The 24,457-nt window shown below is 42.5% G+C and overlaps 1 protein-coding gene across 2 annotated transcripts in view; it reads left to right on the forward strand.

The window, feature by feature from the left end:
• Nucleotides 1–23,894: 23,894 nt before the first annotated feature.
• Nucleotides 23,895–24,457, forward strand: part of EGFLAM (EGF like, fibronectin type III and laminin G domains) — a 79,180-nt gene continuing 78,617 nt past the window's right edge. For both annotated transcript variants that reach the window (XM_069001480.1, XM_069001481.1), the window contains exon 1: nt 23,895–24,150. In XM_069001480.1, coding sequence (XP_068857581.1) covers nt 24,042–24,150 — 109 coding nt within the window. In that variant the 5' untranslated portion in view covers nt 23,895–24,041. The remainder of the gene's footprint in view (nt 24,151–24,457) is intronic.

The raw sequence follows: 24,457 nt of genomic DNA on the forward strand, positions 1-24,457 counted from the left end.
GCACCCTCCCTTTCCCATCCATCCTTCTCTTCCACGGCTCATTTCCTCCATTCTTGCTAGCAAAATGACCCGGGGTTAATCTGAGCTATTTTTGGGGTTTTTTTTAATTTTATTTCAACAGAGTTTTATCCAGCCTTTTTTGAAAAGCAGATTTGAAGGGTTCTAAAGGAATGAGACAGGAAAAGACACATGCATAGGATCAGGAAAACTGAGGCACAGTTGTGGCAGTTTTTCAGGTACTGGAATCCTTCCACGAAGCTACAGGCAAATGCTTGTTTTAACCCAAATGCTTATACTCAAACTTTCCAGTTTTGCCTTTAGATCTCCTATGCTAAGGATGAGGAACTCTTTGTAACACAAGAAACATTCAGAGGCGGCCTCTGTGATGCTTTAAACCACTCGTGTGGCACAGATGGAACAGAAGCACCATCCAGTCCTAGAAGACCCCAGAGATCGGGACTCCACTGAGTGGTTCTGACCGTGCGTGGCTGAGTGGCCTTCAGAACGTCACTTCTCCATAGCTCAGTTCTCTCACCAGCTATGTGGGTGTAACCCCTTCCCAGTGAAACACTTTCAGCCTCACTGGTGGTGGTCTAAGAGCTGGGGACTGTCAGGCTGTAATGCAGCATGAGAGTGTGTCCACAATATTCCAGTGACACTGCAGGTAGGCACTGGACATAAAACAGTTGTGTGAAGATAGTCAAAGACCCTCACTAATACCCTCATGAAACTGATCCGAGAGAGTTTTCTTCTACTGCCAAATGAGACCAAGGTTCTTCTAAACACAATATCATATTCCCTTCTTTCAATACCCTTTCTTTCAATGAATTGACCTTATATCTGTCATATCTGATACTGATAGGCAGAGCTAGGCTCTTGGTAGCCAGGTCTTCCTGGCAGCCAAAGAACGTTGATGCCATGGAAGATTTTTTCCATGATTGCCTTTGATACCCAGAAGAATGATACAGAAGGACTCTCTCAGTCCTTTGAGCCTGTCCTGGGGGCCCTTTTGAACTATTTTTTGTCCTACAACACCATGGATGTTTTCCCTGACACACACAGTGGGCTGAAGTAAGACTGTCACTGAAATATGGGGGTAGCTCTTAAGCTTCATAACTACATTTTCCAGCTACTTGTATCAGTTACCTTAATGTTTATAAGCTTTTCTTCTGCAGAAGCTTGGGCCTTACTTATTTTCAATGCAAGCTGCATTGCTGAGTTATCTCATGGCTCTGGAGCATAGGGCTCTCAGTGTGGTATTGTGATGTTTACAATATGGATTGAACCAGGTACTCCTGAAGAACAAATGAAGATCAGATGAATTGTTAGTTTATCCAGGGGGCAAGAACTCTCCTTGAGTTCCAGTTTTACTGGATCCTCCTACACCTGTGATCATTTGTTGCTAGGCTTAACACCTCTTCCAAAGGTTTCCTCTTTTTCATCACTATTTTCAATTTTAAATACCTAGCCTCCACTTTGAAATAAGCTGAAATCTCAGATCTTACTTCACAGCTTCTCTGTCTTTGTGCTCTGTTCTTCTTTTGGCCTCTCAATACCTTTCTCACCCCATTGCTGTCGTCAGCTACTGTCTTTTTCTCATTTCCCACAGAAGACTGACTTCGACAGGCTCAATTAACATTGAAGTGCATTAGGTGAGTGCCTCCTCAGCACCTGACATGATGTTCACAGAAAAGGAAATTAAAACTCCCAGTTCTTCTAAATATTCCTGTGTGTCTTCTCCTTTGAAGTGGGCGAATTTTGCATCTTGTGCAGGATTCTGTTGCTCACCAGCTCTTGAGCCACTGAGGGTTTATTGCCCAGGATGTCTTGCTGACATACACTTTTTCCTTGAATATTGTTGCAGAAGTTAGGATACAGCTTTGCTGATCAAGCAGTGGTATTGAGCAACAATAGCACTATACATGATCAGAAGTATTTTTCCAACCAGCAGCTCTTGGCAGCACAAAGCCCCCTCTCATCAGGCAATGCCTATGGATATGCAGAATACAAAGTCAGGCTGTTTGCAGGAGCTGTTTAACAGAACAACACCATGCATTTTACCAGCCATAGGCGACAGCAGAAAGGGGACCAGGGCATGGAAACTCCGACCAAGAACAAAACTTGTTTCTTGGACACAGGGACCAAATCTCATAACAGCTAATCTTGTCATGCAAAGGCCTGTTCAGTACGAGCAGGCCCCCTGAAAATGTATTGCTGGAAATGTTCTGACACAGAAGGAATACAGTAAATTGGATACAGCACAGCTTTCCATCCTTCTGCAGTAGGGAGGCCCTGTGCCATAGGAGAAAGGATAATCCAGTAATGCCTACACAGAGATTTCTGAGAAATCAGCTCTGGAGTGATGGAGGTAATCGGGCTGCTCAGAAGTACCTTTCACAAAGATGATCAATCCATGGGATGTGCAGGGGTATACTTTAATGCCCATATCAATAACAACAAGTTTCCTCACACAACCCACAGAAATCTCTTTTGCCTCTACACCACTGCTACACAAACTGTGTAAGAAAGGAGATGGGAGTCTCCTTGTTTTTTTAAATCTGAATCTGGGAAGAAGTCTGAGGCTGAAGACTTCAGAGTTACCTTCAGAATAAATGCTACTAAATCCCTCTTATTATTTGATGGTCACTTTCCACATGAGAATCAGTCATGCTTCACTTTTTTCTGCCAAAGCTGGACTAGGGGCCTAGGTGGAAGGTGACATGCAGAGGTCTAGGTGTGAGGTCTTCTGATGATGGAATCAGCACATCCAGCTGAGTGCCACAGGGTAGTCATGAGGTGATAACTCACCAATATCTTCAATTTCCTCCACAGGGTGTAAACGAGATGAGAACCCACAGGAGGATTAACGTGAGATAACCAAAATACTGCAATTCTCTTGCTAGTCAGTGACCCTCCTGGAAGACAAACCTTCTTCACAGCATGATCTTAAACCAGTGCAGTGAAATGTGTGTTTAGGATTGCTTTGCTGTAAACCATCTGTGTCTGCTGTCCCAGTAAACGAGGACTGCTTTAACTGCTTGTGTCAAACATGCCTATCCTTGGCTGAAATACCAGCGTCCGCAGAGAAATTTGCACAAGGTTGGCTGAAGAGCATCTGTGTGTGGTCAAGTCTGGGCAGAGGGCCTCTTTGGTGTCCTGGTACAGTGTGCCCGTGCACAGCTGGGCTCCTCTAGGCAAAACCGAAAAAACCCACATCTTTTGTGTGTCCAAAGCCCCACCTGCACTCCTGATCTGTGACAGAAACTTCCATTTCCTTATGCAGGGTTTTACACTAAGATTTTTCATTATTGCTCATCATTGCAGCACAGAAACAGCTGCACACAGCAACACATTCATGATCCTAGCATCTGTGTACAGGAGGGCAGGAACTTTCTGCTGCAGCACAGGGATGCAGCTCCAGACTTATGTCCAGCATCTTTAGCAGAGCAGAAGGTAGAGAAGAGAGAGGAGATTTTTCTCCAGACTACTGAAGCTGCTTTTCACATACATTTTCCAGCAGTAACATTACCTGCTAGCTTAGTGTATTTAAATTACTAGAAATTTAGAGAATATAACATTGATGCACTGATGAAGACGCCGACCAAAGATAGGGACAGTTGGCTGGAACCAGCACAACTAATACAGGAAAGTACTTTCATCTTTTATTGCTTTCATATGCTGTTGTATGTGTTCGACTCTGTGTGTGTGTGTGTGTGTGTGTGTGTGTGTGTGTATTTTTAGCAGCTTGAGTGTACAATAAAACTAACTTAATTCCCTTGACAAAAATTATTAAACATCTGACAGAATGTGTACATTCAGCAATTGCATTCCACATCTATTTTCTTTGCCTTTTAAATTATTTAAACAGTTACACCACCCATAGCTTCGTGGTCCTTTGCACTCAATGAAAAAGTTTCTCTGTGGATAGGATTCACTCTTTTGTCTTTGTCTTACCTACTATATGAATTGGAGAATCTAACATACAAAATACAGTGCAATAATGAAAGAAATTGCAACTGAAGTGATGAAAAAAATTAGATTTTTATGACATGAATACCTCAAAAATAAAAAGAGTTTATTTCTGCAGAGGGAAAACAGAGAAACAGAGAACAATAATACAAATGCTCTAGCAAAATAAAGAAATAGATCATATTCTTAGGCTTGCTCTTTTGATTAATTCCTAATAAAATACACAGGTTTTTCTAGCGATTTAATTCCAGACACAAAATGAGTGGCTTTTCACTGATGAATTCACTGTCTGATGGCCTGAATTAAAGAGAAGGGTGGAAACTGAATATCCAGCATCATCAGCTTGTGAATCAGGTGACATCCAGTCAGCTGAAACACACTGATAAAGTAAATTATAGAAGCAATGAACCTGAGGCTGCACCTCGTCCTTATCAATGCTGATGGCAAACTTCCCACTGGCTTTAGTCTAGATCTTTGCTTATTTGTGAGGTTAGATAAATTATTACTAACTTGAGGCCATGTCACAGAAATGTTAAAAAGGCAAAATGAAATAACAAGGGCACAAATTTTAAGAGGAAAACCAATAATTATATATTCCATAAAAAATAATTTGTGTTCTTGAACTGTAAATTATCCTTGGAATTTACTCTTTTGCAGATTTCTCTAAAATCAAACATCAAGACAAGAGTTACATTTTCTCTCTGGGAATTTCCTTATTGCAGTAGAGAAAATTAAGTCTGAGTTAAAACAGAAATTCCAAACTAAGCATTGACATTTTGAAATAAGCACTTTGGTTAATTTCAGAATGTTGTTTTGAAAAATGGAAATATTTTATCAAAATTGGTATTTTCCCAGGGGTGGATGGGACTCTTTAAATTAGGAAATGCAGGAAACTTTTTTCCTCCACTAATTCGTCTACTTGACTTTGGAATTTGAGAATGTTGCAGAGGCAGTTCTTTGAACGAAAACTGAGTGTCTATAAAGAAGAATAAACTCCAGTGTATCCCTCCATCTGCGCAATATTATTTCATGTTATATATTTTCTGCATTTTGCAAAGCAGGAACAGAAACAGAAAAATCTGTGCAGTGCTTAGCATAAAGATATCCTGATTTTTGCCACAGTGCAAAGAACCAAAATGGGTTTGTCCAGTTCACTGCAATGTTTAATAAGCCAATGAATAGGACTTTTGCACATCCAGGGGAGGTAGATTAAAACACTCACTCTACCGGGTTTTTACTAAATATTCCTCAGGAAAGTACCAGGACCTTCTGCTGCTCTTCAGCATGTTCCAGGCTGCCGCAGTTGTAGCCGTGTCACTCACGTGTTTCAGAGCTCTGATGTCTAACACATATCTGCTCTTTCCTGCTTCAAGGCCATCACTTCCCTGCACAGAGTCTAATTTTCTGCAGATTTTCCTGAGGTGAAAAAACTCCAGACAAACTCAGCCCCCTTGTGCTGGATACAGAGCTGATACTAATCTTGCTAAGCTTAGAAGCTCAGCTCTAATGTCCAATACGGTAAGTCGGTCTCATCTTGTTCCAGTTTCATAGCTAAAGATTTGGAATTTAACCTTACATGATGGTTTTCATCCGGAGAAGCCACTTGTTTCAGCTGGGTACGCTAAGGACATGCCTCAGATGACCAAAAGCAGCCAGACAAGGTTGGTGATAACTGTCTGCCAGAGATGTGCTATGCTTAAACTCACTGCCTCAGCCTCAGTGCTGACAGACACTGGGATTACCAGTGTAGTAAGGACTGCACAAGGCCTAATTACATATATATATGTGTGTGTGTGTATATATATATATATATATATATATATATATATAAAGAAATCACTGGCTAACTCAGTCCTTCACAAACTACACTGTCTGTGTTTCACCTCGTCCTTGTTTTGCCCTACCAAAGAGATAGGTAGCCATCAATCTTGGCTTTCCGGCCAGCTTCAGTGTCCTCCCCACCACACTGTGCCAGGGTCTGCACCAGGCTTAAGCCCATAGCACAAATGATATTTACTCTTGCTCATTTCTCTGCTCTTTAACTCCCTGCCCCCTGAACTTGAACTTGCTGATAGGAAATTACAGTCTCTCTCCGTATGTTCCACCCAGCTGTGCTTTACAGTCCACTACAGCCAAGAAGTCAGTATTGATTCTCTGGTGCACAGGAGAATCCAGATTTCCCCTGGGATAATGTGTCACTTCCCTTCAGGTATTACCTTGCAAGCTTTGCACTGTCACAGCATGAAATCACAAATCTGGACTTTATTTTGATTTTTTATTAGTAGCTGATTGACACTGGTAGCCAAGTAGAAAATAAGACTGATATCCTGGAATACAGTGAAAAGCAAATGGAGTTGCCAGTTGCTGCAGATATCCCGGGTTAGACTGTCATTTCCTCACAGAATGGGAGAAGGTTCATCCTTCAGGACTATGCTGTCATTTGGCCATGTGAGCAAAAGCAGAGTCAGTGCAGCCACATCTGGCTGTTTGGGTGCCAGACAGAGCATTCCAGCCCCAGGGCCACCTTGGACAAGCTCAGTACAGCACTAGGACATCCTGTTTCTTCATCACTCATTCTCTTTCAGTGGTTTATTTTATTTATTATTGGAGGTGTTACACAAACACCTCCTTGTGAAGACATAAGGCCTCTTTCTCTTAAGCACTAAGTTGTATTGGATAAGGGAGATCCTAACTCTTGCACAATTCCCAACACTTCACATTCCCCCACTTCAAAGGCCTGTGAGGGAGTGTGGTTGTGTGTGTTCTGTTACAGCATCCCCTCTCCTCAAACACAAAAATATATTCCTGGAATAAATTCCAGGAATATAAGTTTGTATATGGATGTCTCCTTTGAAGAGGTTTTTTTTCAAGTAGGACTGCCTGTAGGAATAGAAAAAGGGATAATGGTTTTAAAGTGAAAGAGGGTTAATTCAGACTAGATATAAGGAGATTTTTTATGCTAAGGGTGGTGAAACACTGGAACAGGTGATCCAGAATAGCTGTGGATGCCCCATCCATAGAAACAATTAAGGTCAGGTTGGACAGGGCTCTCAACAAAATGGTCTAGTTGAAAATGTCCCTGCTTATCAAGGTTGGACTAGCTGACCTTTAAAGGTCCCTTCCAACCCAAACTATTCAGTGATTCTGTGATTTTTATCAGGATATTTCTTGTAAAATATTTTTTTTCTGCTTCCAATGTAAAACACCATAACACCTATGTCAGGCAAGTAGTCATCACTGGGCTGTGAGGAACTATGAAACAGGACTGGAGAGGTTTCTCCTGATTCCCTGGACTTCTGTCCTCAAAGTGGGACTGGGGAATAGGGAAGACTGGGAGTGTTCAGAAATAATATTATTTGCTTTAAAATAATGTAAAAATGCCCAGATGAATAAATTTCCATCCCACTGATTGCCTTTCGCTGTTGGATTCTTTTAGGATTTATGTAGAACACTTCTTTTTCCTCCAATTTAAACTACAACAACTGAGTTTTAAATTAAACCCTTAATTCTGTGTATGATCACGTAACTCCAGGAGCTGAAGTTTTACAATGCACAAATTGTCACCCCAGATGTTTCCTCTAAAAATTGAGGGACTCAGAGGTCCTGTAGCTTTTCAATAGAACTGCAGTTCTGAGCTGGTTCCTTTATCTTCATCCTTGACGTGCTATCTTTAGCACTCTCCCTAGACTTATTTCATGTCTCTGATCTTACATACCCTGCACGTTTACATACTTGGCTCTAGATTTTTCCCCTGGAGTTTGCTCTTCACTGGTTCTTCTCCCTGGCACTCACTCTCTCTGTCTATCAAGGTACATCCTCTTTTTGAGTGTGCATCTCAAATCTTCCTGTTTGTCATTATGCTAAACCCATTTCAGGCCTGTATCCATGTACTTTTATCTTTGCTTTGCAAACAAAGCGGATTTTATCTTCCTTTTTAGTCGCCTTTTTCTTTTCTTTTATCCTCGGTATTTGTACACTTTATATGTTTAGTCAAGGCTGTGTTAACATTCTTGCACTCATCTCTAATGAAGCGTTTTCTTGACTCTCTGGACAATGCAGCCATATTATGGTGTTGTGAATGCTAGTACCACTTTCTTGCACACAACCATCACTACTATTTTTTTGTTGTTGTTCCATCCTCCTAGTGATTTATGTTGGGTATGCTATTTCCTTGATTATGCATTGACCACATTTACATATACAATTTAGGCAATTGGACCATATTAATCTTGCTTTGAAATGATGGCTCTCGCTCTTTAAGAGATTAACTCATTACACTGAAAATCCTGTCATTCACTCTCTAGAAGTTAGGCATTTCACTTCTCCAGCTACTAGAAATACATCCATTTTACCAAAGAGTAGTTACTGAGCTACACAGACTTCCAAGGGAAGAAATGGACAGCTGCATCATTTTGGTGAGGTCAAGGACAACTTATAGACCTAATATCCTATTAGCAAGGAAGAATTTGCAAGATTCGGTGTATAGTCTAAGTCATCATTCTCTTTTTTTCCTTGGAGGAAGGGAGGAATAACACAGCCACTGCTGGTGTAGAGTCCTTTCTCCTCACCACTTCATTCATTTCAAAGGGCAGAAGTTTAGCTGTACTATTCCATCTTTGACCATCCTTTCTCTGTCCAGTTGCATGGGAGAAACAGCAACCATCACAAAAGTAATTTTATACCTCAGACTGGGCTGCTGCACTGCAGTGTGGTCAGGATAGACAGCACCAGCTGTACCTACCAGATAGTGCCAGGCTGGGACAACTGTAACATCCCTTTAATTTATTTACACAGATAGGAGACAGTAGAAGGTTTCATTCCCTTTGTTTCCAAGAACTACTCTGGAAAAGAAATGTCCCAGTTACCTGCAGCTGTCCTTCAAATTTCTAATTATCCACTATTTTCCCTTTTTGTGCAAGTTTTTTCTGGAGCTTATTTCATCAAAGTTTTCCTTTGCATCCTCTCTAACATCTTCCAAGGTAGAGCTTCATTCAAAGCATCATAAAGTTGCTGAAGCTGGAGAAGGTCTTTAAGATCATCAAGTCCAACCTAGCACCACCACCATGTTCACCATTAACCCTGTCTTCAAGTGCATATTCACATGTTTCTTGAAGACTTCCAGGGATGGTGACTCCACCACCACCCTGAGCAGCCCATCTCAATGCTTAATCACTTTCAGTGATGAAATTCCTCCCGATGTCTGACCTGAACATCCCCTGGCACAGCTTGAGGCCATTTCCTCTCCTGTCACTGGTTGTCTGGAAGAAGAGGCTGACCCCCACCTGGCTACAACCCCCTTTCAGACAGTTATAGCAGTGATAAGGTCTCTCCTGAGCCTCCTTTTCTTTAGGCTAAATACCCCCAGCTCCCTCAACTGCTCCTCATAAGACTCATGCTCCAGACCCTTCCTCAGCCCCACTGCCCTTTCTCTGGACTCACTCCTGGACCTCATCATCTTTCTTGTACTGACGGGCCCAGAACTGGACAGAGAACGTGAGTTGTGGCCTCACCAGTGCCAAGTACAGGGAGACAATCACTGCCCTGGTCCTGTTGGCCACACTATTGCTGACACAGGCCAGGATGCCATTGGCTTTCTTGGCCACTTGGGTACACGCTGGCTGACATTCAGCTGCTGTTGACCAGCACTCCCAGATCCTTTTCCACCCAGCAGCTTTCCAGCCAGACTTAGCCCAGCCTATGCAATGCCTGGGGTTCTTGTGACCCAAGGGCTGGACCCAAGGGCTGGACCTGTTTCCCTGAACCTCATACAATTGGCCTTGGGCCATTGACCCAGGCTGTCCAGATCCCAACTGACCCATCAAATCTTAGACAAGAGCCCCTTAGGGCTGGATTGTGAATTTCAAACCTAAGATGAGATGGATGGGAGGAGCAGCACCACCTTTAGTGGAGATCAAAGTACAGGCTTTATCCTTACCTCTTGCCCCCTCACTTGTTTTGGAAAAGCTCATATCTCCAGCCTACAGAATTGCACCACACTGTCCCATGCCCTTTTACCATCAGCCCCCGACAGTGGCTGGCTTCCACAGGAATGGGAGGCACTGATTTTCTCTGTTCTACTGCTGTCTTTTTCCTAAGTCACCACTTTGCTCCTCATAGCGTGAGGAGAATGAAGGTCTTTTTATTTCCTTCACCCACTAAGTTGGAGCAGTGTCAATTTAGTTCTCAGACAGCAGGTCACACCAGCCAATAAACAAACCCCAGTGATCCCCTACAGCTTTCACAGGCCTGCATTTTGGCATTTGAATTCTGAGACTCCCACTGCAGCTAATTGAAAAGGTCTGTTTACATTTTGTTTCTAAGAGATCTGTATGACATTCAAACTATCTTGTGTACACACAACATGGGCAGGGAATTTAAATGTTTATAACATGGCTAGGTATTCATAAGTGTTTAAAGAGTTCCTCAGCCAAGACTCCAGTGCATGGTTGCATTTTTAAGTCCCAATTGTTTTTAAAATCCTTCTTGCGCATACGGAGAAAACTAAGCAATGTTTATTACCACCTAAACCAATTTTTATTTTTGTTTTTCTAGAGTTCACAAACAATGGGTTTGCAAATAGCAAGAGAAGTGGTTACAGCATGTGATTATAACCAGCAGCTGAGCATGTGTGGATGGTTTGTGACAATCATAATGACACCAACTCTACTGCTCTCAAAGGTGACAGATAGGTCAGCAGGATTCAGATGTCTGTGCTGTCACAACTGCTTCAAAGTTAGGGGCCAGAACAGTTGCAGAACAGTTTGCTATTTTTTGGTGTGGGTTCTGGACTCTGGTAGTGAGTGGTGCTGCAGTGCAGCTGAGAACCACAGCCCAAAAGCTTGAGCATTCTGGGGAGATCAGAGACAGAATACTGCAGACACCATCTTCCTGATGTGCCTTTTTGGCTGTGCTGGACAGAAAAAATAATACCTATTTAAGAGTTAAATTCTACATAAAGTCAGCATCAGATTACTAGTGAGAAGGAAGGTTACAGTACTGGTTTTCAGCAGTACATATTAATAGAATACCTATCAAAATGAACATGAAAACATTTTAGGCTCTTAATTACATGCCACACTGACATTACACAATGGATTTAGCTAACTGAGATTTTTACAAATTTATGGGCTACAGAAGATGAAAATGTATAGAGTTTATTGGTCAGAGACGTTTAAAGAGTAAGCCTGGGATAACTGCCATTCTACTGCATGTAAAGAAGACAACATTAGATGGGTCCAAGCAGTGCTCTCTTAGCAGAAAATAGCACGGCTTACCTCTGGGATTGGTACAGGAATAGAAATAAATCAAAGAAATATTACTCTAGGAAGATACAGAACTGTATTTTTGAGGAAAGATATCTAAATATGATACCAACAAAGCAGCATTCAATACCTTTTAAATTGGCTTAATCCAAGAAACAATGTGATGTCTCACAGATATGATACACAGGATGAAAGCTTCTATTATTTCTGTTAACAAAGTGCATCTGGATGTCCCTAAAGATCTGAGAAGTTTTTATGGGCATCACTTGTTTACTTCTTTCTTTTGAAGATATTTTTTCCTCATGGTGGACAAAGGGAGAACAAACTCACATATTCTTTCACCGTGTAAAATAAAAAGTAAAAATAGTTTATATGTTAAATATAATGTTAGAATGCTTTTAATTAATAGGAAGACTCAGTCATCGTCTTCCTCCTGGATGAGTGAGAAAAGGAAAGCCTTGATGATTTTGAAGAAGTGTTTGAGAAGAACACAAGCTACATCAACACTGGAATCTTATTTCATCAGCAGACTCTCCCTACTCCCCATACTGCTATAAGGTAATATGCTGGGGACAGACCCTTGGTCACCATAGGAGACTGTTTTTCTGAAGCTGATGGAGTCTCCTAGGAACTGTCCTGACTCAAACCTACATCTGACCTAATATTTTACAAAAGATAATATGGTTGATGTAAAGGGGACATACATTTATATACTTATTGGTCATCTGTGTGTTTGACAGCAGCAAAGTGACCTCAGGAAATGTGTCTGCAAAGCAAAGATACAGTGGCCTTTGTTGCTACAGCAGTTTCAGATGAAACAATGAGTTTAGACTTACGTAGCAAAAAAGTATCTCCTCTTAATAAAATCCCTGGATTTCTGGCACCCAGTGTCTATGAGATTTGTCTCTTTTATATGGAGGGTCCTTTAGTAAGTAGAATACAGAAATACAGCCTCGTTCATTCCACTTAATCTGTAGTTATGTATATGTCCTTTATCACTGCTCTGTCTTGAGCCTGATCCTGAACTGAAAAATGGTAATATAAATCCAGAATAGTTCCACAGATATGGGTAGAGATGGATAGATTACTCTGAGTATAAGATGTTGTATTTTCACTTTCAAACTGTGTAATGGTCAGTATTTACTTCCTTCTACTAAGAAAGCAGTTTATCTAATTTTTGATAGAGCTCAATTGCTTACTAGAATATAAACATGAAATAAGCAGCTATTCAATGTAGTTAGAGCCACCATTTTTCTGGATATTCTTGTTCTGTCTGGAAATTTTATCTGGACAGAATTTAAGGACTTTTGCACATTTTTTAGGATCCCTCAGTATCAGGCCTAATGAAGCAGCAGACCTGATGACACTCATTAAGTATCCATATCCCACCTGGTACACATGCTCTTTATACCAGCAGAGCAGGCACTATGCCATGCACACAGAGATGTGTTTCTGAAAGGAAAGCCTGGGCAAAGCCACAGTAGTACTAATGAAATTATATTACAGAGTACTGTAAGTCAAAACAATTTAAAAAATACGTGGCATATAGTAAGGAAGTCTCTCAAAAACATGAAGTTCTCAATTCCTATGAAAGAATTTTTTTTCTTTTAAAAAACTTATTATTTTATTTTTCCCTTTAGCTCTTTATTTTCAATATTACAGCTGATTTAGTTCAGCCTTAGCTTTACCATCCTTGTTTTAACATATCTGTGCAGATATTAAGACTGTGTAGGAAATCCTACTAATCTGTGTCATGTGCACCTGAAGAACTAGGGCAGTCTCTAGGGGGCTGGGTCAATGGCTTCCTCTCTCCTATCTTGTAAGCCAAAGCATAATTTGTTGCTTCTTAACTTTTTGTTAGAAAGTAAATTTGATGGGATCTTACCGTGTCCACATCAGGTTTCCAGTCTCACTAAGACAACACAAGAGTTTTGCTCTTACACAAGAGCAGTGTAGCTCAGAGACCTTCATATTGTTTGGAAGCTGGATACAAAGTCCTACATATATGCATAGATCAGAATACAAAGCAGAGTTTCCCAGCTACTGCCCTTTCTGCCTTGAGCAGGAGCATGGTGGTTGCAGCTTCATGTATCCCCATGCATAGAGGTATTAAAAATCATGCCTGAACACCTCAATGCTCATCTGACAAATGCAAAATCCACTAAAGTCACTAAAAGGCTTTCAGTTGACTTTATCAGCTTTGGTTCCAGTCCAGTAAGGCAATTGCATTAATAAGTTTTGCAGAACCATGTGGTCTAAGTTACAAAAGAAGTGTCTTATTTGTATTAGATGCATAGTAAAAAATGCTAAATCAGACTGAAAACTCATATTTGAATTACAAGCTGAATATAGCTTTCTGTTCCCTGTCTCTGAGAGAAAATAAATTAGTATGTCCATAGCAAGGGAACAGCTGGCAAGTTAATGCATAACTTCAAGTCCAAAACCACTGCCTCACAGCAGCTTCACCTCTGCGCTTGGGATGCCATATCTCAGCAGTGAGTAACAGAGAAGTAAAGGGCAAGATAGTTAGCATTGAAACTGGGGGGGCAATTTTAGGAAAACAGCTCAAGATGGACGTTGGGACAGGAACACAGTATCCTGCACCCCACCCACTCTGCAATGTAACAGGACTGTTGAGTGGAAATGCATGTCAAAACTGCCTTGCCATTATAAAACTGTGCTGGAAAAATCTGGCCTTGAATTTCAAAGCCACAGGAAATTGAGATGCATTAACAGGCCAGAGGGCAGCACAACTGACCAAGACCTGAGACAGTTTTACACACACTACCATGGATATCACACGTGATGTGAGTCCACAGCTGCCCTGCACAGAAACCACTGGACACCTTCAGAGTTATGGTTACATCAATAGAATAGTACCCTCATCTTCTGAATCTGCCTGAGAGATCAGCACCATTTTCCTTGTACTGTTTTGCAGCCCACCCATTTGGGACCTGAAATATGGATCCACAACATAGTCATTATAAACATAAATAAGCCGGATGATGGCATTTACTACTCCATAAAATCTGCTGCTCTATGACTATTCAAGAGCTCATTTGGTCATGTGCTCTTGGGGAAACAAAGAATCTCCCAGATCCTGGGCAGTTCCTGCGCCAGCAACTGCCACCGAGCAGTTGCCCTCAGTGGCCACAGTTGAACTTGTCCCTCTAGAATTTTGTGGAACCTAGATATTACCCTACACAGGTGAAGCAAAAGGAAATTGCTGTCTTGTTTAAAACATCTTTCACTCCAAAAATAAGAAGCATGGTTTTAGGATGAGTACCTCACTAACCCATTGTTTTCATATTTACACAAGCAGGGGGCTCTCATAATGACAAGAAAGATGTAAAATCATGTCAAGTCAAGCTTGGGAAATAAATAACACATAATTTTTGTATTTTCTTAGTCAAAAAATGAGAAAGTTAAAAGGTTTCACAACTTATTCACCATGTAATCCTATCTCAGTGCTGTCGATGCCTTTATGGTGTATTGTTTGGAACTTGCTACCAGCTATTTTTATATAAATATTACTACTCTGTTAGGGAAACACTTAAAACTGCTTTTAAACATCTTTTCAAAAATTTATGATTTTCAAAACCTTCTTAGAGGCTTGTCAAGCTGCAAGACAGCTGGAGTTATCTCTGCGGTATTTTCTCTGTGTTTCAAGACAGTGAATTAATCTGTGGCAAGTGAAGTTTTCAGTGATCTTTGGGAAGAGACAGGGGAGGAATTTCTTAGGTGAATCAATGCACAAAATTAGTTGGAGACCTCTTATCTTTTATATTCATGTAAACTGGGAGACCATGTGATACGTACAAGAGGGTTTTTTAATGTCAGGTTCCAGAGGTGAACTGGTATATGATGTTATATCCATGGCAATGTGTTAGAACACCCAGACCTCAAGAAAAATTTGGAAAGAAAAATTCAACTTCTTAAAACTTTTGCTTTTTCCTCTAGTGGTCATATTTCCCTGTGGCAGGAGGAGTAGAGACTGACTGAGTGAAAGAGAACTAGCAGATCTTGTAGTCTTCCACTTCTTCAATGGCCTTCCCAGAAATGTCATTCCTTCTGCAAATTCATCATTTACTGCTCTTTCTGAAAGTAAGAAGGGAGGAGTGGCTGATGCCCCAGAGTGTTCTGCAGCCTTTCAGAGGGCCCTCGACAGGCTGGAGAGATGGGCAGAGAAGAACTGTCTGAAATTTTACAGGGGCAAATGCAGGGTCCTGCACCTGGGGAAGAACAACCCTGGGTACCAGCACAGGCTGGGGGCCAACCTGCTGGAAAGCAGCTCTGTGGAGAAGGACCTGGGGGTCCTGGTGGACAACAAACTGGCCATGAGCCAGCAGTGCCCCTGTGGCCAGGAAGACCAATGGAATCCTGGGATGCATTAGGAAGAGCAATGCCAGCAGTCAAGGGAGGTGATCCTGCTCCTCTGCTCAGCCCAAGTGAGGTCCCACCTGGAGTCTCTGCTCAGTTCTGGTCTCTGCAGTACAAGAGAGATTATGGAGGTCCTGGAGTGGGTCCAGCAGAGAACTACAAAGGTGATGAAGGGACGGGAGCAGCTCTCTTACAAGGAAAGTCTGAGAGAATTGATTCTGTTCAGCCTCAAGAAGGAATAACTGAGAGGGGACCTCACTGATATCTGTCAGTGTCTGCAGGGAGGGGTCAGAGGATGGAGCAGGCTCTGCTCAGTGGTGCTGGGCAATACGACAAGAGGCAGTGGGCAGTAAGTGATGCACAGGAAGTTCCACCCAAACATGAGGAAGAACTTCTTTACTGTGACACTGACCAAGCACTGGAACAGGCTGCCCAGGGAGGTCATGGAGCCTCCCTCACTGGAGATACCCAAGCACCACCTGGACACAATCCTGTGCTGTGTGCTCTGGGATGAGCAGGGAGGTTGGACCAGATGACCCACTGTGGGCCCTTCCAACCTGACCCATTCTGTGATTCTGTAATTCTGAAATCCTGATCACAAATGTGGGGAAATACCCTGGGAAATTGTATCCTAAACAGGAGTTATATACCAGTCTTTGAAATTAACAGATGAGAGGGTGGGGAGTTGATACATATTATATTAAATAGAAAAACAATGAAAGACAATATTTGAAGTCACTTTTTTTGAGAGCAGAGGACTGAAATGGGAAAACAAATATGAAGATGGTGACCTAACTCCTCGAAGCATTGTGGATCATTAATTTTTCTTTATATCATCATCATAAAGAGAAAAGATGGAAAAAGCATCTTTTTTCCAACATCTCCCCCACTTACAAATAATAAATATTGATATTTGCTGCATGTACAATTTATGAATATTTCAGTTTGAGACAAGTTTAGGGGGAAATGCTCGGGAAGATATGTCTCTTGCACAGAAGGCAGGTTTCTGCACTCCCTCCCCCACCAACACCAAAGGAATTTCTTGAAGGAAAGTGAAAAAACTATTTACTTGACAAAAAAGTGCCAGCAGGGCACAGGAAAAATGAATAACTGTTAAAATATTAAACCTCCTTGATGCAGAGAAAGCTGGTGGATTGAGAGTTCCCTCTTTAGCTGGCTCGGCCCCTCCTGAGGCCAGAGGCTGGGATGCGGTGTCCCTGCAGCCTCCCTGCCAGTCCACGGGGTGAGATGATCTGGTTCTCGGATCATAGCTAGGCCAAACAGTTCCAGAAGAGGAAGAAGAAGTTACCAGAGGATTTCGGTATGCTGGTATAGGAAAATTTCTTGCCTCAGCTAACAAGCTGGCTAAAAGCAGAGAGGTGCTCCCTCGGCTCTGCAGTGGTGAGGACATGGGGGAGTGTGTGTGAGTCCTTGAACACAAACCATGCCGAAGAATTCACCTGGCATCTCTCCCCCCTCTGCTGGACCCGGCTAAAAGCTATGGGACCCATTTCTGGGCATAAAGCAGACGATAGGGAAATACAGTATTTTCATAAAATCACCCCAAGAGAATGAGTGCCTAAAAATATATATAGGTTTGTAAAAGAGGACATTTCTTCCTTCTGCTGCTTTTCACTGCATTTACCATAGGTCCAAAGTCTGTCAAGAACTGACTTGGCAAGAGAAGAACTTGCTCTGCTAACTCATCAGGAATAAAACTGGGAATTATTGACTTACCTGAGATGAAAAGGTGAGAGAGATGAATAAAAATATGCTTAGATTCATAGGTTAGAATTGTTTTAAATTTTGGTCTTTGTGCTTCTGCTGTTTCTTTGTGAGCTGAATAAGGGACACTATAAAGAACATTCTGAGTTCAAAACAATGCTTTCTCCACCTAACCAAAACACAGCCAAAGAAGACAAAAGGAGGAGGAAAACAAGGTTAATAAAACAGGAACCTACAAATCCACAAACAAGTCTGATAGAAAGAATAACTCAATAGCTTTCTCATAAAAAGTGTCAGGTTTGGCTCTTCCAAGCTACCACACGTGGCTAGGCCCTATTTCCACGGGGCCTACTTTGCTTACGAACTTTCCCATCTTGTAGTTAAATTTACTCAGATTGAGTGGTCTTTGGAGTTTACCTTGGACATTTGCAGCACACTGACACCCTAATCTGTGACCAAAGAGCTGTCAAATTCTTTGCTATAGGAGTCAGAAAAAGTAATATTTACCAAAAGAAACTACAGGATTAAATTTTAGGATTTGAACACATAGACTGCAACATCCATTTTGGAGTGCTGGCACAAATGAATGATTATGTTCACTCCTGATTGCATTTATTTTAAATTTCAAACAAAGTAATAAAGTTGACCCACAAATGGAACATCAAATGTTTATTCCCTGTAATCCTATTGTTTTAACAGTTTAGTGCATACTTGTTCCTAATCATAAATATACTGCAAAGTGTCAGTCTGTGACTAATAAAAAATTTATAGTGTGTTAGGAAAGAACACTTGATAACATGATAAGTACTAATGCAGCATAAAAGAAAGTGAAAATGAGTGAGGGCAAAAGAGTGAGACAACAATGAGGAATGTAATGGTTTATACTGGCCAGGTGACTGCAGGGCTATGACCACTATTTTTCTCGTTGCTCATCATCCTCCCATTCCCCACTTTTGTTCTCACTGTTTACTTGTGGCCCATTTGAAAGTCTAGGCCACAACAAGGCCTTTCTATGTTATCGCTTGGTCTCTGTGTGTAGAGCTACTGGTCTTGACTGGGGTTTGTAAGTCCTGATGGAGTACAAGTAACCAGTGAAATGTATTTAATAAAACTATCCTGAAATGTTGTAGGAAGCAAAGAGATGGAGGGACCAAATACCTGAATACAGCAGGAAACAGGGAGATTAGGAGAAAGACCTGACAGCACATGAATGAAGGTCGCAAAGACTCTCATCTCTGTAGCACAGTCATTGCTTGCAGATGCTTATGGTGCTTTCTGGCAATGCTACAACCACTCTGTATGAGAGAAAATGGGGGGCAGAAAGAATATGAGACCTTGGAAAACTTGATGGACTTAAAACTGTCAGTTTGGCTACTAAATACATGCCAAATATTTATTGATGTGAGACATCTGATGCTCTTTGTTTGGTCTTGCTTTTTTCAGCATTTAATACATGCCCATGTGTAGTATGTCTCTGATGTATTGCTGTTTCTATATTAAGATACAAGTAAATGGTGGGCAGGGATTGTTTTGGGTTCCTTCTCCTAAATTAATCAAATCAGGTCTTCATAGACTGTTTTATGGAAAACAGAGCGATAGAAAGAGCCTTGAAGGCTCAGTTCAGACCCAGATCTAAAATAAGTAGATGGTGTCAGAAGTTAAGAACCTAAAAGGATAAATTCATCCCTTCACTGTTTCAAAGTAGTTTAAATTTACATAAGCCTTTGTGTGTTTCCTAATAATATCCTCAGGAAGAAACCCTAACAACTCTGCAGGAAAACTAGTTTCCATGACCCTTTCCCCTCAAGTTTGTTGGGCAGCCTGAACTTACTTCCTATCCTGGTGAGATGTACACTGGCTGTAGAGTATCAGAAACAGGTCTACCCAAGACACTCAATTTAGTTAAGCCAGAAAAAAACAGGGTATGCGGAAGAGTTATGGCTTTAGGTGAGATATTGTCATATGCACTCTATGCACATCTATGGCATTTTGTAAGTCAGACAATTATTTATTATAAAGATTAGTAGAAGCAACACATATATTAATTTATGAAACAGCACTGGTTTCTAATTTAATGAAAATAAGATACAAATTACCGTGATTTGTTTGTTATTGCTATAAAACCACATGTGACCTGCTAAATTAAAGTTTGCTGGTTTTAAGTGATACTACATTTGTGAGGTTTAATTTTGAAAGCTAGTGAGTAATGGTCCTTCTATTTTCCATAAATTTATGAAGTTACTAAAGTCAATAAAAAGATCTTCACTTCTATATAATTCTATTTAACACCTATATAGATTGGTATCACTCTTAGTCAGTATTTTGTTGGAATTAATACCAGGATGGTAAAATAGGTAGAGTGACCTTGGCATATTAAAAGGACCTAAATAGGTCAAAAGTTTATGCTTTTCCTTTGAGAAGAACCTATGAAAAACTCCTGACAAAAATCTATAGTGGATCATGAAAAATTGACACAATGCTACGTATCTGGAATTTGTTTTTTAAAAATTGCTGATTATTTAAAAAAAAAAAATAGAGGGAGAACAACAAAATTTTTAAGGCTTCAGTTAATGAGAAAAAAATTCATTCTTCATAATTATGAAAACGTATAGGTTCTTAATGTCTTAATATGCCCCCCATACTGTCATCATAAAAATAAAGGTGTAAAATACCCCGTTTCAATGTAGATGCCTCCATTTGCATACTTCTCCCTCAATTTTCACTGGTTTTCTTTTAATCCTATTCTGGACTAAACATATCCACATGTGGAGCAACTCTGGAAAATGTTATAACTCCTCTTTCAAGTGAAGACAAGCTCCAAGGCAAAGACAAGGCTCTTTTACCCTCATGAATCACAGTGGAAAAGCCTGCTAACCTCACTGGCCAGGTTCTTATGCTATCCAGTCTCTCCATCTGCTCACTTAACTGCACACAAAGGTTTCCTTGCTTTTACCAAATAGTTTTGAGGAAAAACATCCTGTTTTAGGTCCTTCCACAGCACAATGCTTCCTCAGTGATTTATTGTAAAATCAGGTGTTGAAAATAAGCGTAGGCATCTATTTTTAACTATGAATGAGTATGGTCTAGATGTCTACTGAACACACTGTTTTTCTTTGAGAGTCCTAATGTGCCAACTTTGAAATTTACAAAAAAAATCAAGTCCTGTTACCCTGGACCTCCAAGACCTGAAAGGGAGATTATGGCCATGCTTGAAAATTTGGTGCTTTGCATTTATACCTATTTTTATCTTTTTAAGGAAAAGGGGTGGTTCTTGATTTCAACACTTGCAAATCACATGTTGATGTAACAGGCTAATGTAGTTGCAAGCTGAATCAGGTCAATCCTCCTGGATGTGAGCTTTTAGAGGGGTCTGGGTACACTGAAGCATGACACAGTGTCTCTCCTGCCTTCCCAGGACATCATTCCTTGCATCCCTATTGCTGAATGCACATGTATTGTCTCTAAAGGAAGATAAATGAGGGGAAAATTCTGTGCTCTGTGTTGTATCCTCTTTGCTTCCTTGAGCAAGAAACTAATTGGACTTATTCTCTCCCAGTGCTACAGAGTAAGAGAAAGGATGGAATATTTGACCTGAACACAGGGATAGTATATCCAAATCCATGTGCTGGCTTAGTAAGCATCTTCCCTGGTGGAACACATTCAGGAGATAATGATGGAAAACCGCCTCCACCACCACTAGACTCCTGGGTTTACGGACTTTTGAAAGACTGTGTCTCAGTCCTTATCAACAAGTATTTACAACCACTGGAGAACCAGGCACATGATGGGTGTTTTACACATCTACACATTCTCAGAGACAGAAAAAAGTCTCATCACTGGCATAGAGATGGCTCTGAGCTGGATCCAACTACACACCACTGATTAAAGCCAAATCCAGACAGCAGAAGTTTCAGGTGAGCACAAGGAGAAACAGCTGGATAAATATGCAGACAAGATGTATCATTAGTAACTTTGCTTCTCCGGTACAAGTGAGTCCTCCATGAAAAAGGTAATTTTCCATCTGTAAGATGATGTTGTGTCTCACAAGCTGGCACAAAACTCAGCAACTGTCTAGCATCCCAAAACTCAGCACTGTCAAAAGTTCATGTTACACTTCACTCATCTTGCCATCTCCCAGATCAATGAACACCAAGGCACACATTTATCTTTTAAACATAATTCTAAGCTTTAATTGTATATACTCCACTAAAATGCTTGTTCCTCTGGAGAGAGGTTGCATTAACAAATGTGTGCCAAGTTTTATTAATTTAAATACATATGCTACTGGAAGACAACAGGGACTTTGCCAATGAGGAGAGTGTAAAAATCTTACCAGTGAGAAAGCCACTGGGAGTCATGTTGTTATTTAGAGGGAATTCACCAGGCTTGTGGTGGATTACCTTTGTTGGTAGGATTTTCAGGAAGAGCACCTCTCCATACATCCAGAACTGAATATCCCACTTCATCACAGCAGAAGGCAAGTTGCCAACTTGCATGGCTGCAGAGATAATCTCTCAAAACTGTAATTAAAATTACAAAATCTGTCTTGAATCTTTTCAGGCAGTTGCCTGAAACTCAGCAGTATCAACTTTGGTGTTCCAGTCAGTTTGGCCTCAATATGTCCAACTACAACTTAATCACAGAATACTTTAGGTAGATAGGCATATGTGACAAGATGAACTACAGTGGTTATTATCAGTACTGCCAGAAAAGAAAGTCAGAGGAAAGAAATGGGGGAGTGAAAGTAAGGAGGAAGGAGATCAAGTAAGAAGAAAAGCAGAAATAGTAATATATTTGATGACAGCACACTGTACAAACAACAATTACTTGGAGTGTATATAAAGGACAGGCTTTGCTTTTCTCCACCCTTGGCTGTGATCTGCCTGCCACTTTTGCCAACAAGTTAGCAGTCCATGTGCCTTTTGGGCAAACATGGAGTCCAGAGTTCATTCTCTGCCCTGAGAACTGCAGTTTCACAGCACACCACAGTTACTGACCCTGCCAGGAATTCCTGCAATGAGTCCTGCACTTCTCCCACATGTACTGCAATTCCTCTGTCTCTGCAAAGGCAGGCTGATAAGAGTGTGAGATAGACACACCACTGGCATCCCAATTACGCTTAACAAAACTACTTTAATTCCTGCAGCCTCAAGCATACTCTCCTGGCAGTGATCACTGTGAAACTTGGATGTTACTCTTTCTAAAAGGACCAGGTTTCTGTCTCCTTTCCTTGTCCCCGAGGTAAGCAGGGGCTATCCTCTCCGCTGTCTTCTCTAAGGGTTTTGATTACGGTCTCCAACTTCTTCATGAGGTACTTGCAGTGCTTTTACAGGATAGGGGCTCAAACTCCCTTCCTCTGATCTTCTGTCCAAAAGGATTTCATCACCATTTCCTTGTCTCCTCTTATACCCTAAAAGGGCACAGATTTCCTTATTTTCCTGTATCCGCATTATTTCCACAGAGAGACAGTTTTTCTTCTGATCTCTTCCTGTATTTTCTCCACATGTCATAAAATTACAGCATGGAACTCATTGAACAGAGTATCAGTTTTACAGATTCACAAAGAGACTCTATAAACATACATAATTTATATGGACATCAAACCCACAGAAAGTTATCAAAGTAAACAGCAAAATAAACAAATGAAGCTGATTTCCAAACCAAAGCCCACACAAACCCTCAAGACATAACAACTCTGGTGTTTCAGGGTTTATGCTGATCTCTAACTAACCAAGCTTAGGATGAGACCTGGAGCAGAGGGCAGATAATCTCATGTCTGCTAATATGAAGTTTCTGCACTTCCTTCTGTCTTTTAAATTTCAAATATGGTATACTAAACCAAATGGATTTGGTCTTTCACCCCACCAAGGTTTTATTGCTCTGAAGGGATGCTTTGGATTTCCTGTTTATCTCAGGTTTTTTGTGGGATCGTCAAACTCCAGCGCATCCCTTTGCCTTCCTCCCCCAGCTCTCCCCATCCCCTCTAATCTCCACAGGGGTTTCTATATTAGTCTGAGTGGCTGGATAGGTCTCAGCCTCCATCTGGGGGGGATTAAACTTAATTTATCCTCTTAATTCAGCAACAATTTCCTCACCAAATCCTCTTCCTAGCTTCGCCTTCGCCCCAGCATTTGGCTAGCATTTCAGCCCCGTACCCTCGGGGAAAAAAAGGGAAGAAACCCGTGTCGAATGCCGATATTCCCTGGGGACGGCAGCACTCGAGTGTGTTCCTCAAGGCGGAAGGGGGCCGAATGCGAGGGGAGGGCAGGGACGGGCGGGGGTTCTCGCTGAGGAAGGGGTGACACACTGCCCCGTGGTACCCGGGGGTCGGTCCTGAGCACCCTTCCCGCGGGCAGGGCCGGGCTGCCGAGCGACCCCGCCGGCACGGGGGGCTCCCGGCAGGGGACGCCGCGACCCCTCCGGCGGGGCTGGGCCGGGCGAGCCTGGGCGGCGGCGCCCCGCGGGGGAGGTGCCGAGCCGTGCCCCGCGCCGGGCGGCCGTAATCCCATCAAAGCGCCGGACCCAGCCTCCTCCCCCCTTCCCTCCGTCCCTCCCCGTCCCTGCCCGGCGCGAGTTCCAGCGCCGCTGTCCGCTCCGCTCCGCTCCTCGCCGGCCCCGGCTCCGCTCCGCACCCGGCTGCCGCCCGGCCCCTCGCCCGCGGCCACCGGCCCCAGCTCCCTGCTCGGTCGGGGGGACACGGCGCACATGGAGGTGCCGGGCGGCTGTCACCGCCGCTGCCTCGCCTTGATGCTGCTCCTGGCTTCGTGCATCGGGTGCGCGGCCACGCCGCGCAGGAACATCCCCCGCCGGCAAGGTAGGACGGGCGGCAGCGCCAGACGAGGGGTGCCCGCCCGGCGACACGCTTGCACCGGCGAAGTTCCGCGTCCCTTTAACACGGGGGCTGCCCCCGACGGGGCACAGGCGCCAGCGGGGCCGGGCGGCAGCCCCCGGGTGGGCAGCGGGGCAGTGCCCCGGGTCGGGCCGCCGCGCCCCCGAGCAGTGAGCGCGTCCGGGAGCTCCGGGTGCCCGGCGGGGCGTCCGCCGCTCCTCGCCGTCCCCTGCGAGCCCCCGACGCCCTCTCACGGGGAGGACAGGATGCCCGGCAATGGCAGGGACCCGTG

The sequence above is a fragment of the Aphelocoma coerulescens genome (genome assembly GCF_041296385.1).
Source record: "Aphelocoma coerulescens isolate FSJ_1873_10779 chromosome Z unlocalized genomic scaffold, UR_Acoe_1.0 ChrZ, whole genome shotgun sequence".
NCBI classification, from domain to species: domain Eukaryota; kingdom Metazoa; phylum Chordata; class Aves; order Passeriformes; family Corvidae; genus Aphelocoma; species Aphelocoma coerulescens.